The sequence below is a fragment of the Pseudonaja textilis genome, chromosome 3 (assembly GCF_049901715.1).
Source record: "Pseudonaja textilis isolate UNSWEBS1 chromosome 3, rPseTex1.2, whole genome shotgun sequence".
Classification (NCBI taxonomy): Eukaryota; Metazoa; Chordata; class Lepidosauria; order Squamata; family Elapidae; genus Pseudonaja; species Pseudonaja textilis.
The window spans coordinates 186,333,296-186,349,057 of record NC_141992.1 but is presented as its reverse complement, the minus strand read 5'-3'; the positions used below and the strand labels follow the sequence as shown (position 1 = coordinate 186,349,057).

Sequence of the window (15,762 nt, the reverse complement as noted above, 5' to 3'; positions counted from 1 at the left end):
GACAAAAGGTCACTAACCTCACTAGCACTGATGATGTCACCTAGTTTGGGTAATGAAATGTCTGCAAGAAAACAACCAAGCTCAGAGACCACCAAGGACCCCTCAGACTTCACGTTCTCATCCTTTCACCCTGCCGTGGACAGAATAGCAGAGGCCAATCTTTAGCAGACTTTTTAGCCACTCACCTTTTCGGTCAACTCTTCTTTCATTGCCTCAAGCAGCTTAACTTCTGCCATTCTGGTCTTGTGAAGGAGTTCGGCCACCTCTTGGTATCGCTGGTCCCGGTCCATGTCGTCACAGATTCGCTTGTGGAGGAGCTCCATTTGCCAACTCACATCGATGTTTTCTTGATGGGCTTTGGCCAAACATTCTTCGAGCACCTAAGATGGCACAAATCGCGTCACAGAGCACCAGACTCTGAAGCTGCACATCTTCCTTCCAGCAAATGTCTATTATGAGGATTCTTAGTTCACCCAGGTTGTGGCTGTCCCAAGGGTGCTTTTTTTTCAAGAGGCAACTGGACTTTCTGGTTTTTCTTTGAAGATGTTTTGCTTCTCATCCAAGAAGCTTCTTCAGCTCTGACTGGATGGTGCACAATGGAAGTATTTCTTCATAAACACTTCACAAACGTGTGGCACAACGTAAGAGAACAAACCCATCAGGGCAAGACTCAGCAGTCCATCTGCATTTAATAGACAAAGGTCACTCTTTTGAAGGTAGCAAAGTCCACATTTTGAACAGACAGGACCGCTGGTTTGAAAGAGGGGTCAAAGATGAACACGTCTCTCTCAACAGAAGGTGAGGAATACGAATCTCCAGTCTACAACACAGTCCTTTCAACAGTTCCAAGAAGACTACACACTTATTTGCACTATTCAGGTGACCTGGAGAACACAATTAAATCTCCAAGTGGCCTCAACGACTCTCTAAAAAAAAATGCAAATGACCAGTTGTCTGCATCCTTCTCCATCATCCAGTCAGAACTGAAGAAGCTCCTTGGATGAGAAACAAAACATCTTCAAAGAAAAACCAGAAAGTCCAGTTGCTTCTTAAAAAAACACCTTTGGGATTCCTTCCAGCAAGACATTAAGCTTATGAACTGCCATTTATACGATCGTCTGTGATTAAAAACCTGCCTCAAATGATCAAGAAGGATTAGTTGATCTACAAATTATTTCTGTAACCTGGTATGATTTTTAAAAAAGTAGGAGATGATACTTACTAGTTATTTTGTGAGACTGAGACAGACAACAATCATTTTCTCTATGTAGGAAATATTAATAAGAATTGTCAAGGATAGTGAGTGAGAAACTAGTTTAGACACACAGGAATTTCAAGAAAAATGTACCTACTTGAAGACAAATAAGGTTTGTGTGAATGCTCCCCTGCATACTCTGAAGCACTTTTTTTTGCTTTTAAATCCAAGTACCACACAGAGCTACAAGTAGTCCTCACTTAATGACCGGTCAGTTAGCAACTGTTCAAAGTTACGATGGGTCTCTCCAGAGCTAATTATAGCCTGGTTCTGGAGTTCTGACAGCTGGGACCCAGTGCAAAGCTCACATTTATGGCTGTTTGCAGCATCCCGCAGTCATGTCACCATGAGTTTTGCCAGGTTTTGCCAGTTTCCAGCATTTACTTCTGGTTTCAAAAACATTCACTGAAGAAAATGATTGTAGCAGTCACTTAACAATTGAGGCATTTGCTTAACAACTACTGCAAAACAGATAATAAAACTGGACACAGTTACATGGTGATCTGCTTAATGATCATCACTTATAATTGTAATTCTGGGCTTAGGTATGGTCATAAGTGGAGGACTACATGTACAAGATAATCCTACGCCAATAATGAAAAGAATTCATCTTGGAAACCTCTAAATGTTCTATGATCTTTTGTACCAATTCAAAGCCTCCCCCACTGGAGGAAGACAGCAAAGACCCCTTAATTCCCATTGATCCTGTCTGGAAGGGCCAACAGTCAGTGAATTTAGCAACAGATGCCCCAAATATCTGGAGAATATTCAATAGAATTGCATGAGGATCTCACTTCATGAGCTTTCCAGTTTCCTCCTTGTTCTGCTTCAATCAACCTCTGAAATAAATGTTCTTCGAGATCAGCTTTCCTCCGGCTGGTGTCCATCTCCCCTTTGACTTCTTGTGTCATGGCTTCCTGCTCTTTGACAAGGTTCTGATTAAAATTAAAAAAAAGACAGTAGTGGGATAACAAACTCCAAATCAAAATTAAAATATTCCCCCCCCCCCCAAACTGATAGGAGTTTCTCACAAGGGAAAATACTGTATGGTGGGATAATTCCATTCGTGATCATGCTAAATCAGTTTGTCTCAAAGGTGCCTTTTTTTCAAGAGGCAATTCGACTTTCTGGTTTTTCTTTGAAGACATTTCGCTTCTCATCCAAGAAGCTTCTTCAGCTCTGGCTTGGATGAGAAGCAAAACGTCTTCAAAGAAAAACCAGAAAGTCCAACTGCCTCTTGAAAAAGCACTTTTGGGACAACTATGATCTGGATGACTGAGAATCTCCATAGACTAAGTCAGTTTGCTTCCTTCGACCACCTTTTAATGATCGAATATAAATTATATGAATATATTCTATAAATATCAGAATATTGATTATTATTTTGGATAATTGGACTACTTTCTATTTTCCCAACCTACTTTTCTTGAATCAAATCTCAGATACAAACACCATCTTATCCGTCTCTTCCTTTCTTGCATTTGGTCTTATTCTTATTAAACATACCCTAAGGCCGAGATAGTCAAGAATAGAAACAATGAATGCAATTCCCTCCTCTCCACGAAGCTGGGAATGGCTGGCATTCAATGAATTATGGCAAGCTCAGAGCAACATGATCCCTCAAAAATGGTTAGATGGCACTTGCAAATTGTTGTTAAAAAAATCATGGGGGTATTAATATTGCAATTGTATATGCCCATATATTAATTATCCAGATACAGATATGCATCTCAATAGTTAAAAGTGTGCAAAATGATTACCTCTTACAGATTTTTGTATTTTTTCATGAGACGTTGTTCTTGCATAAGAAAAACATTGTTATTTTGTTTGTTTCTAACACACAAAACTTTTCCCTAGAACAACAGCTCTGTGAGATGAGTTGGACTGAGAGAGTGAGTTCATCTAGCTGACCTTCATGACTAAGATGGGACTTGAACTCACGGTCTCCTGCCTTCTAGGCCGGTACCTTAAGCACTAGACCAAACTTGACTGTTCAAATACTTTAAAAAAAAAATACTTATCAGATTACTTATCAATTCCTTATGGGAACAGTAGTGTCTGAAAATGTTGCTAACTTTCTATCTCGTAACATTGATCACACATTCAAGGCTTTTATCACTTTGCAACTAGAGCAAATCTCAACCTAGCAGGGACCCTTCTAGACTGATATGCAACATTCCAAATCCAATTTTTACCAGAACCCAATGCAAGCCAAATGTATAAGCTAGAAGGGTTCCTTTGGCACTCATAGAGCAGGCCTAGATGCCTGGTTATTTTGGCCTCTGGAATACCTAGGTTCTGGTCACGTACCTGTTCAAAAAGTCGCCGCTGAGTTTCGAGCTCCATCTGCCGCACCTCCACGTCTCGAATGGTAGCTGCCGTTTCTTCTTCTCGCATGGACGCCTACAGGAAATGCAGGTGGTCACACCAAAGCAGCCAAATTGTTTACCCTTTTCTACTTTTTTCTACCCTTTCTAATTTTTCTGGTAGAAAAAATTAAAACACGCAAGGGTTGCATTCTTGCCTCTTGTGAAAAGTATTTTACCACACGTTTTCACCATTTCTAAACCAGGAATAAAGGGGGAATTTTGTTAATTACAGATGTGTGAGTCACAATTCAGATGGGCAGCTTTGTGTATGTACATTAGCCCATACACAGCGGCTGTAGTATTATTATTTACCCTTTCTATTATCTTCTTTACCTCCCTCTTTTATCAGTATTATTATTATTATTCTCTCTGTTGCTTTGCAAGTACACTGAGGGCTTTGTACCGGAGACAAATTACTTGTGTGTCTAATCTAATCACACTTGGCTAAATAAAGTATTCAATTCAATTGTTTTCTACAGCTTGTCTGGTTTTATAACTTTCTATAAGAGATGTAGGTTCTCCTATCAAAGTTTTTTTTTTTTTTAACCAAACTTTATTCAGTTTTTCACATTAAAAACAAAAATCTCTTTTTAGTGGACAACATATGTCCGGGTCATCACCTTTACATACAAATATGACAGCAATTATACATTGATATATGCATACTTAATTCTATTATTACTTTTTCCATTCCAAATTTTCAGTAAGGAGAGAAACAAACACATTAATTCTAGCCTCTTTCATAGGATCCCCTATCAAAGTTGAGAGGGCCCAGCATACCATATAACTGAGGTCAGAATGTCTGAGAATGGGTTTGAAAGTTTTCTTTTTTTGCTTTTCAATTACTGTTAAGCCCCTGGCTGTAGTAGGGTGGACTGTTGTCTGGATTCCCAGGAAGGAGGGCTGCATTCCACAGGAGCAGGGACAGAGAGGAAATTTGTGTGGGAGAATGTATATTAAGAGCAGGGGTGGGGTTCAAAAATTCCAGCAACCGATTCGCTACTCAGCTGCTGGGTGGGCGTGGCCATGGTGGGTGTGGCCATCTGGAACTTCCAGAAGGGCCGTTTTTTGCCTTCCAAAGGGTTTGGAGGCTTCCCTCGGGCCTCTGGGAGGACAAAAATGGCCTCCCCTGGGCTCTGGAGGCCCCCTGAAAGCCTAAAACAGGCCCATTTCGCAACTTCCGGTACTTACAGCAGGGTCATTTTTCCCCCTCCCAGACCCTGGAACAGTCAGGAACAGGGAAAATGTGGCCGAAAACTTGTTCCCTTGGAAGAACCGAGGAAGCCAATCAAACAAAAATGTCAGAAGTGCAGATGTCCCTGTGCTCTGACCTAGGCTTCCCCAACAATACGAAGCCAACTCCTCGTTCTGATAAACCCCTTTTATTTAGTTTACAGTGAATTCCTCTCCAGCAAAGTCCCAGCCAACAGTCTTTCAAGATATTTCACTATCACAGACCTTTATCAGTTACCAGACCGATATTTTTCAGATGCCAGACTGCAGCAGACAATAATGGGCAAGAATGCAGGAACAGATCGTCACCCAAATGAACTAATTGTCTCCTACAAAACCCCACTTCCCTTTCGTTCCTCTTTTATTCCCTATGGGAGGGGCCATTCACTGTCCACCTGTGGCTTTACTCTCAAGTCGACCCTTGTTCCTTAGCTGTTCTCTTCATCTGGCAATCCTGCGCATGCACACACTGGGAACAAGCTCCAGCTATTCTTCTGCCTCACTGATGTCCGACTCCGAAAGCAGCTGATAACTGTCAGATGGCCCTGGCCCCATCTCTGCCTCCGACACAGAGCACTCATCAGAGCCTTCCCCAGACTCCAGGACTGACCCATGTTCCTCCCCAACTTCCTCACTGTCCGAATCTGCTGTCAGCTCTGCTGGCCGCTGGCCGGCCACAACAACAGGTGAAATGGAACTGATTACCTTTCTTGCAATTTCATCGTCAAGTCTTTTAACCTCCATTTCCCGCTGATCTTGCTGGTATTTTAGAAAGCGTCTCCGGGCAGCATCCACCAACTGCAGTTCCTTCATTTTCAGTTCTCTCTTGACAGCAGCTAACCTTCAGGGCCAAATAGAAAAGGGAGCTTAAGAAGGGCGGGAACACATGGATGGATGCAAACGGACCAGGTAAAAGTTTGGACAGTTCATCCTAAATTCCTTCTTTTGGAGTAGGCAAAAGATTCACACGATCCTGCATTCTGTTAGTGGCTAATCAGTTTTTTGAGAATGGCGCATAAAAAAGACAATAGATTTCTCTCCTGACTTAAACTTTTGTTTTGTAAACTGTCCTCCCATTAGGCTTCCAGGTGTAACTCCAAGTGTTGGTTATTTGTTCAGAGTTAGCAGGGCCCAGTTGTTACTCTTGGAGAGATTACCTTTGGTGGGCATTCTTTTGCTCTGATTATGGGCGATTTTGTTTTGTTATTATTTGTACTCCTGTTTTTAAATTTGTTTGTTACCCAAAGTCATGCTGACAAGATGATATAAATAAAATAAAATACAAAATAAAATAAATGAACACGCTCCAGTAAATTATATTTGAGGAGCATTCACTTGAATTTAAAAATTGGAGGAAGAAACCTCATGAACCCATATTATGCCCGTGACGTTACTCTGATAAGCTAAAAATGCATAGGATCTGGAAAATCTGGTAATAAACTCAAGGAGCTCTGATATAAAGAAGATCAAACCAACCAAACTCAAATTATCCTACTTTGGACACATAGTAGGAAGATCCAGTTCTCTAGAAAAAGTAGTATTTGTCTACTCATCATGCCGCTTCACTGGGTAGCCCTGGGTTCCAAAAGAACCAAAATATTTTTCCATTCACTTTCTCCTTACTGTGCATATTTTTATATACCTTTCATATCCTCCTCTCACTTGTCTTTTTTCTGAGGCATAAATAATTTTAAATCCAGGTCTCTATAAAGCAGTGGTCTAAATAGGCAATCTCTGTTTTGTAAGAGGAATGGAATGGATATCAGTTGAATAATTGAGTAGACAATGATCAGGATGCTTTGATTTGTTTTCTGTATTGAGAGAGGCTTAGGCACCATGGCCTGTATATATTATGAAGGGCAACCCCAAGTTTGGCTTATGATCACTCGTGGATACGCAGCCTGGACCTTGCCGTGTGATGTTGCAGCCTCCACTTGCTTTCTACCCGGGCTTTCCAGATAAGAGTGGGCCAGCTGTTGAATGCCTGACATGCAGTCTTGTGTTATAGATCCACACCCGGCCCCCTCTCTGGATACAAGTTCAGAAGAGGACGAGGAGTTTGAGTTGGCAGAGGAAAGAGTGGCGCCGAGTGATGGTCTGAGGCCTGACGGAGCAGCCTCAGCTGGGTTGATTGGATGACCAACAGGCTTAGGCTGAGGCAGGAGAGCTGCAGCAATTTGACCAGGAGGCTCCAGGCAAGGACCAGTTGTCCTGCCCCTGGTGGAGACTGACTCTGAGGTAGAAGAGGAACAGCTGACAGGGAGTGGAAGGGTGGCTCCAGAGGTGGTGGAGGCTGGGGAAGGATAGAATCCGGCTGAGCAGTCAGAGGAGGACCCAGGCCCATCCCCTATCCATCCTAGGGTACGCAGGGGGGGAGAGGATCAGGGAAGAACATCTACTTGGGAGGAGAGGACCATGATCCTCTTCATGGGTTGCAGGTGTGAGGTCTGCATAAGAGTTTGGACCTGCCTGCTAACAAACGCTGGAGACAAATTAGTGTTTTATTCCTAGAGGAGGTTTATCTTGATTGGCATTCTTTCGATGGACTGTACCTGGTTATCTTCTTGAAGTTGGTTAATTATTTATCGTGGTCTGTCATGGAACTTTATTCAGTGCAGTTTGTTTTTGGTTTTTGCTTAGTTATCTGGTCTTTGAATTTGAACTGTGTTTCTTGCCTTTGAAATGTTAATTTGAAAACAGTTTACTCCTCCACTGTGAACAATTAAACAGTAAAGCCAAGCTGAAGGCATTAAAGGACCTTTATTTACGTTTTTGTTTTTGTTATATATTTCTGATACACTCCGGGTCATCACACCAGTCCACACCTCCTCCCGATCCAAGGACAGGTAGGGCAGAGAGGAGACAGGTAGAACGCAGGTCAGCTGGACTACTCATGAGGAGGCAACCACGCCTCTCATGAATAGCTGCACAGGCATTGCCTACTTAATCCCACCCTGAGGACTTGAGTGTTGCTGGAGCCATGTGCACAGTTCTGTGCCTCGTGTGCTTATGCCGTGTATCCTGACCTGTTCGACTGCTTTCCTGGACTTCATGTTGGAATCAGTTACCCAGTGACTCCTGCCGTGCTGAGCTCAGAATCCAAACCTATGCAACGGAGGTGTTTTCTAAGGACCTGGTTTTTTTTGGGAGTGTCATGCGCCTAGTGGAGGCTGACTCTGAGTGGTCAGAGGAGGACCCAGGCCCATCCCCTATCCATCCTAGGGCACGCAGGGAGGAGAGGATCAGGGTAAAACGTGGTCTACTCGGGAGGAGAGGGCCTTGATCCTCTTCATGGGTTGCAGGTGTGAGAACTGCGTACGAGTTTGGACCTACGTGTTAACAGATGCTGGAGACAAATTAGTGTTTTATTTCTAAAGAAGGTTTATCTTGGTTGGCGTTCTTCCAACGGACTGTCCCTGGTTATTTTCCTGAAGTTGGCAATTATCTATCCTGGTCTGTCGAGGAACTTTATTCAATGTGGTTTGTTTTTGTTTTTTTTTGCTTCGTTATCGGCTCTTTGAATGTGAACTGTGTTTCTTGCCTTTGACGTGTTATTTTGAAAACAGTTTAATCCTCCACTGTGAACAATTAAACAGTGAAGCCAAGTTGAAGGCATTAAAGGACTTTATTTTACGTTTTGGTTTTTGTTATATTTCTGATATACTCTGGGTCATCACGGGGGGAACAAACCCCTGTAGAACTCTTGCTGTATGTTCACATGTGAGGGAAGTGGGGCAGCACATCTTGTGACCGTGGGATAGGAAGCAACTGGCTGTCAGAATTCAGAACCAGTTTATAAGCACCCCTAGAGTGATCCATGATAACTTCGAACCGTCGCTGAGTGGCCGGTTTAGGATTATTTGAAACAGGTTGCCCTCACCCCACCCCTGAATTTCAGCATTCCGTTTCCGGACAACTACCACGAGGAGCAAAGATGTAAACACTCAACCTACCGCCGCCTCTGTTCTGCTAGTTTTTCCTCTTCGGTGAGAAGAATCTTCCTCCTTTGCTCCTCGGCTTCTTGAAGCAGCTCCTGCTTCCGATACCATGTTTCATCTTCTACTCGGTGCTCGATTGCTTTGGCTTCAATTTCATGCAGCAGCTGCCTGCAAGGAAGCATTTGATTGGTGATATTCTCCTGCAGGGGTCAAGGAAACGTGTGGTCCCCCTCCAGACTGGGCAGGAAAAGGAGGTTAATCTTGGCTTTAGCTACTGAGTAACTTATGCTTCACCTGATCAGTGTGATATATATTTGGGTTACAGCAGAAGTCTCCAAACTTGGCAACTTTAAGACTTGCGGATTTCAACTCCCAAAATTCTGGGAGTTGGAAGTCCACAAGTCTTAAAAGTTGTCAAGTTTGGGGACCCCTGGGTTACAGGGTCAAAGCCAACTTTCTCCACACTGGAGAAGATTGACTGAAGCAATTCATAGCATGCAATGTACTGATACTCATTTTCTTTCTGATAATAATATCCCCCCCCTAAAAAAAAAATTCTTCTCTATCTCTGAAACATCAGGCAGCAGAGAAGAGGAAGACAGATCATCTCCCAAAGAAGAGGCTAAATTATACACTGAGTTCATACACGTGATATCAGCTTACAACCTCAAGCTGGACGGCATTAAGATCTTCAAAGTAAATTCACAAGGAAGAGTAAAACAGCCTAGTTTACATTCTATAAAAGTCCAGAATATGTTTTTCCAACCTTCCAGTTGTCCTGGACTGTAATTCAACCATCTTGGTCAGCAAATGTGTCCTGCTTGGTATAAATAATGGATGGATATTATAATACTAATATAGCCAGAATTGTGTTTTCTTAAAACACCAGCGTTTTCAAGGCACCGGCTGTATTAATAATGATTGGGAATGTGAAGATGTGCTAGGACAATTTTTTTCCTGTTGCTCCCCTTCTGGTCTGATTCAGTGAAGATTACTCTGAGTAAATCAAGCCAAAAATGTGGAGAACAAGGAACATATGTGAGGTGTAATCCCCTACTGGCACTGAGTACCCGAGCCCATGGGACTGAGTAAACCTTTAACTGTGTTATTATCATTTTCTTCCACATAAGTTTATGTTCATATCGATCTTTCCATCAGATTCAAGAATACCTACCTCTCTCTTAGGTACTCAATTTCCTCCTGTCTGATCCGTTCTCGTTCCTGGGACTGGTAATCCACAATGAACTTGGGGTACTTATTAAAGATGGGGTACTGCCCTTTGGTCAGTGGGGCAAAGTCCTCCAGCATACGAATGGGGTGGATGTTGTCCGGGGTGCACTCCATGAGATGGTAGGCCTCTCGGATCACCATGCTGACGTCCAGGTGGTTCCGATGATGGAAGAAATACTGCAGACCAACGGAAGCACAAAGAAAACCATCCTGAAGCTGCTGCCGGTATAATTCTTTTTTTTTTTTTTCAATTTCTTCATTTGTATCCCATCTTTATTGTTTGTACAAATAACTCAAGGTGGCAAACACATCCAATATACCTTCCTCCTCCTGTTTTCCCCACAATAAAAACCTTGTAAAGAGAGAGAGAAAGGGAGAGAGGGAGAGGGAAAGGGGGACAGAGGGAGGGAAGGTGGGGGAGAGAGAGAGCACTGTTTGGAAATGGGCAACAGAAGCGGTGGGCATCCAGGGGTGGGCTGCTAGGGGTTCGCCCCAGTTCAGGCGAACCTGTAGCTAATGTTATGGCCGGTTTGGCCAACTGGCAAATCCCATCCCTGGCTGGCCCCGCCCACCCTCTCCCCCATCCCAGTTGTCTCCACGCAGCTCGTTTTAGATGCAAGGGAAGTGCAGAGCCCACACAGAGTCTGGGAAGGCCGAAAAATGGGCCTCCCGGAAGTTCCGGAAGTCCGAAAACGGGCCCATTTCTGGCCTCCAGAGCTCAGGGAGGCTGTTTTCGCCCTCCCGAGGCTCAAGAAAAGCCTCTGGAGCCTGGGAGGGAGAAAACACCCTCCCGCCGCCGTGGTGCAGGAGGCCGACTAGGTCATGCCCACCATGCAACCAGGCAGAGACCCGGTCGCTGAAATTTTTGAAGCCCACCCCTGCATGCATCTCTACTTGTGCCAGCAGTGGGAAAGCCCCTGCACACACGATCCATTTCCACAAGCAACGGGCAAGTGTGTATCCACTGCTTGCACAAACAGAACTGCGCGCATGCGTGTGGATATGGAACTGTCGTGTCCCCTCCCGACAGTCTGCAAAGGCCAAAAGGTTTGCGAACTCTGGATTTAGGACTCAAAATCAGAGCTGCTCATCCTTGGAATATACTGCTTGGTCAAACTGTTAAGACACCAGGCTGTAAAGTGGGAGGTCACGAGTTCAAGGCCTGCCTTAGCCACAAAAGCCAGCTGGGTGACTTTGAGCCAGTCTCTCTCCTCTCTCTCTCTCAGCTCAACCTACCCCACAGGGCTGTTGTTGTGGGGAAAAGATCAGGAGGAAGGTGTGTTGGATATATTTGCTGCCTTATTTGTAAAAATAATAAAGGTGGGATAAAATTAAGTAAGTAAATACATACATACAGCAAGGGGCTTACCTCAAAGTCCTCCTTCTGATTGCAGTGAAGCAATGGAGCCCTGGAGCAGATAAGGTAGGCAGCCACCACCATCAGCAAGTAGGAGGGATGGTTGGAGAAGATATTATCAAACATTTTCAGCCATTCTTCCCTTGTCAGGACTTCAGAGAACATGGTTTCCAGAAGGGGCCAGGCATAGCTCTGCAATTTCAGGCAGAGAGATCAGTTACGATTGCTGTATCTCTTGCAGCACCAAAACAGGAGTTCAGCTCGAGCACAAAATGTCCAAGGGGAAAAAAAAAGTTTATTATATTTTGGAAAATTCAGGTTCCAGTTGTCCCAGGACCATAAACTTTGCCTAGGAACAACTTGGCTTGGCGTGACAGGAATTTGTAATCCGGAAGATTTAGAGGACATCAGTTTTAAAAGGCAGTTTTGTTATGTACAAAATTACAGCCTAGCACAGGGGTCTCCAAATTTGATAGCTTTAAGACTTGTGGACTTCAACTCCCAGAATCCCTCCTCCAGTCATGTTAGCTTAGGAATTCTGGGAGTTGAAGTCCACAAATCTTAAACTTGCCAAGTTTGAAGACCCTTGGCCTAGCAGATTGGTTGAAGCCCTGGTGGTACAGTGGTGAAAGTGCAATATTGCAGGCAAACTCTGCCCACAGCCTGGTGTTTGATCCTGATCAACTCAAAGTTAACTAAGCTTTCCATCCTTCTGAGGTCAGTTAAACAAGAACCCAGAATTGTTGGGGGAAATATGAAAATCATTCTTTGACATTGTAAATCACCCAGAGATTGCTGCATGGGGTGGCACATAAGCCAATTGCTATTGAAGATTGTAATCTTTGGTTATAAATCAGGGCTAGGAATATGAAATCACAGAGCCTTCTATGATTTTTGATTTTATCTTCCGCATGATTGTTTCCTGCTATAACTGCCAGACTGAAGGCAAGAAATGGAGGGGAAAAAAGTACCATAAACCTCAAACAGACATAACCTAATTTACATCAAAAATGTAAGGTACCACTTTGAATGCTCATACCCGAAGTTCACGAAGTATACGCTGAAAAGGTGGGGGCCAAAATCTCTTGGGGTAGTGTGGTGACTGCAAGATAAATGTTTACTTGAGTGTGTGGGAGGTCTACCTTGAATTTACATTCTCATATTAAAGAGGAGGGTGTTAAAATTTTCAGAGTTTTTGACACTTTAATGTCTCACATTGGTCTTTCCCAACCTCAGCAACTTTATGAAGTATGGACTACAACTCCCAGAATTCCAGCATGGCTGGCTGGGGAATTCTGAGAGTTGAAGTCCACACCTCTTAAAGTTGTCCAGGTTGAGAAACAGTGCTGGACACAACAGACTGTCTTCCCACATCTTTCTTCAGCCACAATGTGGTTTGTTTGATTCCACACACCCTTCGCCAGACCAAAAAATAAAAAAACCAGTTGCTCGCAAACCGTGATTTCTGGCTCGTCTCAATTTCTCTTTTCTTTCTTTTTCTTTTTACCTGGGAGGTTATATTGTACTTCATCAAATGGTGAAGAAACTCTTTGTCATGATGTGCCAGGATGTTTTCCACCATGCTGAGGATGTTGACGGGAGGGTTTGGGAAAAATTCAAACCAATGCTGACACCAATTGACTGAAAAAGAAAACATGCATGTCAGTGGTTATTGGCTGTGTTTCAATACAGCGTAACCAGAAGGCAAGGCCTTCTCTCACCACGGCAAATGCATGACCTCTGAGTGGCCCTTTTTTCCTCAGCACCAACTACGGCACCTGAGGAACCTGAGAATTGCAATCCAACACATCTGGAAGGCACAAAAACATGAAGAAATCTAAGGGACCTGAGGGAGCCCTCTGGATTCTTCTGTCTGCCACCTGCATTGTTTTTCCTCCGCAAAAAATGGAGGCTGGAGCCACAACTAGCAACTTGGGAGTTCTGATTCCTCCACCTTCCCAAGATGCTCAGAGGCTCTGAAGAGAAACCGAGTTGCTCCAAAGTTTCAGCTGGCCATGATTTTTGGGGTGGGGTGAGGTGGGGGAATACAGGTAGTGCTTGAATTACAACCATTCGTTTAGTGACTGTTGAAAGTTACAATGACACTGAAAACAAAATCAATAAAGGATGTTTTTCATACTTACAAATGTTACAGCATCCCCATGGTCAAAATTCAGACCCTTGGCAACCGACTCATATTTATGAAGGTTGCAGTGATCTCCTTTTGTGACTTTCTGACATACGAAGTCAGAATGCAGTACTGCCGGCTACTTCTGCTGACTGCCGGCTGACTGCAATTTGGCAGTTAGAATCTCACTAGGCTCCAGGCTGACTATTGTGGTTCGCTGGCAGCAAGTGTGGATGGCAGAGGTCTCTGACAGCAAGGATGAAAGGGAACCAGTCAGGGACCCTGGCGAGGACTTGGACGAGGGGCCTGCCTCTGATGCAGGGATGGGGCCAGGACTATTGGAGAGTGGGGTGCTGCCTTTGGAACTTTTGGAGTCTGGCAGCAGTGAAGCGTGTGCCCAGTACGTCTGTGCGCAAGGCTGCTGGAAGGAGAGAGCAGCTGAAGCAGCAAGGGTGACTTGGGAGTAAGGCTGGAAGGTGATGGCCCCTCCCATAAGGGATAAAAATCAGCCCTTGGGGATGTGTTCTTTTCAGGAAGCAAAGAAGTTCTTTAGACTCTGAGTCCTCGTTAAAGCCCTGCGAACTCCATTTTGGTTTTGAAACTTCTGTCGGTTGATATTTATCAGTTATTAGTCTTCTGTTCTTGGCAGCCTTTTATAACCTTGAAAGGACTTGCTTTTATCTTGGACAATTAGGTTTAAATGACTCTTGGCTGGGAATGCAAAGAATTCCCAGCACCGCATTAAAAAAGGTTTGCTTTTATACACAGATTGTATTTAATTTGAACAAGGCTTGGGTCTGAACACTGACTGAGCCTACCATCCTTGCAACATCGGTAAAACGAGGACCCAAATTACTGGGGGGCAATTAGGCTGACTCTGTAAACCTCTTAGGGCTGTAAAGCATTGTGAAGCGGTGTATACGTTTAAAGTCAATATGATGACCAGGGGCGTGGCACAAAGGTAACACAGTCAGATAATCAGTAGGAGTCCGTTTATTAGCTCCAACTTTGCCCCCAATGTCCTGGTTCCCCTCTGGGCTGGAGAAAAACTCTCCCAGGAACAGTCTTTGGCTGCAGAGAATCAAGTCCAAAACATGGTCAACAAAAACTGTAACTATAAGTCCAATCAAAGGAAGATGAGATCATTATTCCGACAGGGCAGGAAAAGGAATTTCAGATGTGAAGGCACAGCAATAACTCAGTACGGTTGGGAAGACACCAGGAACACAGATAAGCAAAGTCACCACAAGATAAACTCACGTTTGTTCCCAGCAGATACCACACTCAGCATGCAACTCTTTTAAACTCTCTTCCCAAGTGTGGCTAATGAAGGGAATCAGGGCTCTTTCCTCCCCTGTAAGCCAGGCAACCCACGTTGCTCCGTTCCTCCCTGTGTGCCTTAGGATGAAGAGGGGGTGAGCCTCGGTCTTCCTCTGAACTCCCTCTCTCTTGTTCTACCTCTCCCCTACTCTGCCCAGCTGGACTTTGTCCTTCCCCCATTTCCTCCACAGCCAACAGAGCCACACTCCCACTCCCTGTCAGCTGTTCATCTTCCTCCTCGGATTCAGACTCTGAATGGGGCATGACAGTCAATGGGAAGGCCAGATTCACTTAACAACCATGTTCCTAAATGCAATGATTCACTCAACAACTATGGCAAGAAAGATTGTAAAATGGAGCAAAATTCACTTAACAACTGTCATGCTTAGCAATGGAAATTTTGGCCTGAATTGTGGTCGTAAGCTGAGGACTATGTCAATCTTTCCACCTAGCCATAGTGGACACTCGCAGCTCTCCACAGAGAACTGAACTCCAATGTCCACTTGGCAACATTAAAGCTCTGCCAGATGTTGAACAGCCCAGCAGGCCTGTTTGGTGGCCTTTCTATCAAAAATCCTTACTTACTTATTACGGTAGCCACCACCTCAAAGCAGATGAGCTGATTGTTCTGGAAGAGTTTGACGAAGGGAAAAACCAGCAGAGGGATGTAAGGCATCTCGCCAAAGATGGTGGACCAGTGAGCCAGGCCAGAAAGAGTCCTGAGGACAAAGAAAAAGGCGTTGTGTAGAAAAAGTAGGCAAGAATCTTGCACAATAAAACAAAACCAGATCCTTCTAAAACAGCTTGGGAATTCTGGGAGTTGAAGTCCACACCTCTTTAAAGTTGACCAGGTTGGGAAATTCTTCTAAAAGAACCTACTGAATAACAGAAATAGTTCCACCTACTAAGGTTATTTAATCACAATCACAATC

General features: G+C 44.0%; 1 protein-coding gene across 1 annotated transcript in view; it reads right to left on the bottom strand.

Moving 5' to 3' along the window:
- The window catches only part of TBC1D31 (TBC1 domain family member 31), a 36,248-nt gene that overhangs the window by 4,974 nt on the left and 15,512 nt on the right, over positions 1-15,762 (bottom strand). Inside the window, exons 11-19 of the mRNA XM_026703619.2 lie at positions 15,416-15,549; positions 12,890-13,023; positions 11,395-11,574; positions 9,970-10,202; positions 8,811-8,963; positions 5,563-5,698; positions 3,566-3,658; positions 2,050-2,190; positions 186-380 (exon numbers count right to left, since the gene is read on the bottom strand). Of these exons, the coding sequence (XP_026559404.2) occupies positions 186-380; positions 2,050-2,190; positions 3,566-3,658; positions 5,563-5,698; positions 8,811-8,963; positions 9,970-10,202; positions 11,395-11,574; positions 12,890-13,023; positions 15,416-15,549 (1,399 nt within the window). The remainder of the gene's footprint in view (positions 1-185; positions 381-2,049; positions 2,191-3,565; positions 3,659-5,562; positions 5,699-8,810; positions 8,964-9,969; positions 10,203-11,394; positions 11,575-12,889; positions 13,024-15,415; positions 15,550-15,762) is intronic.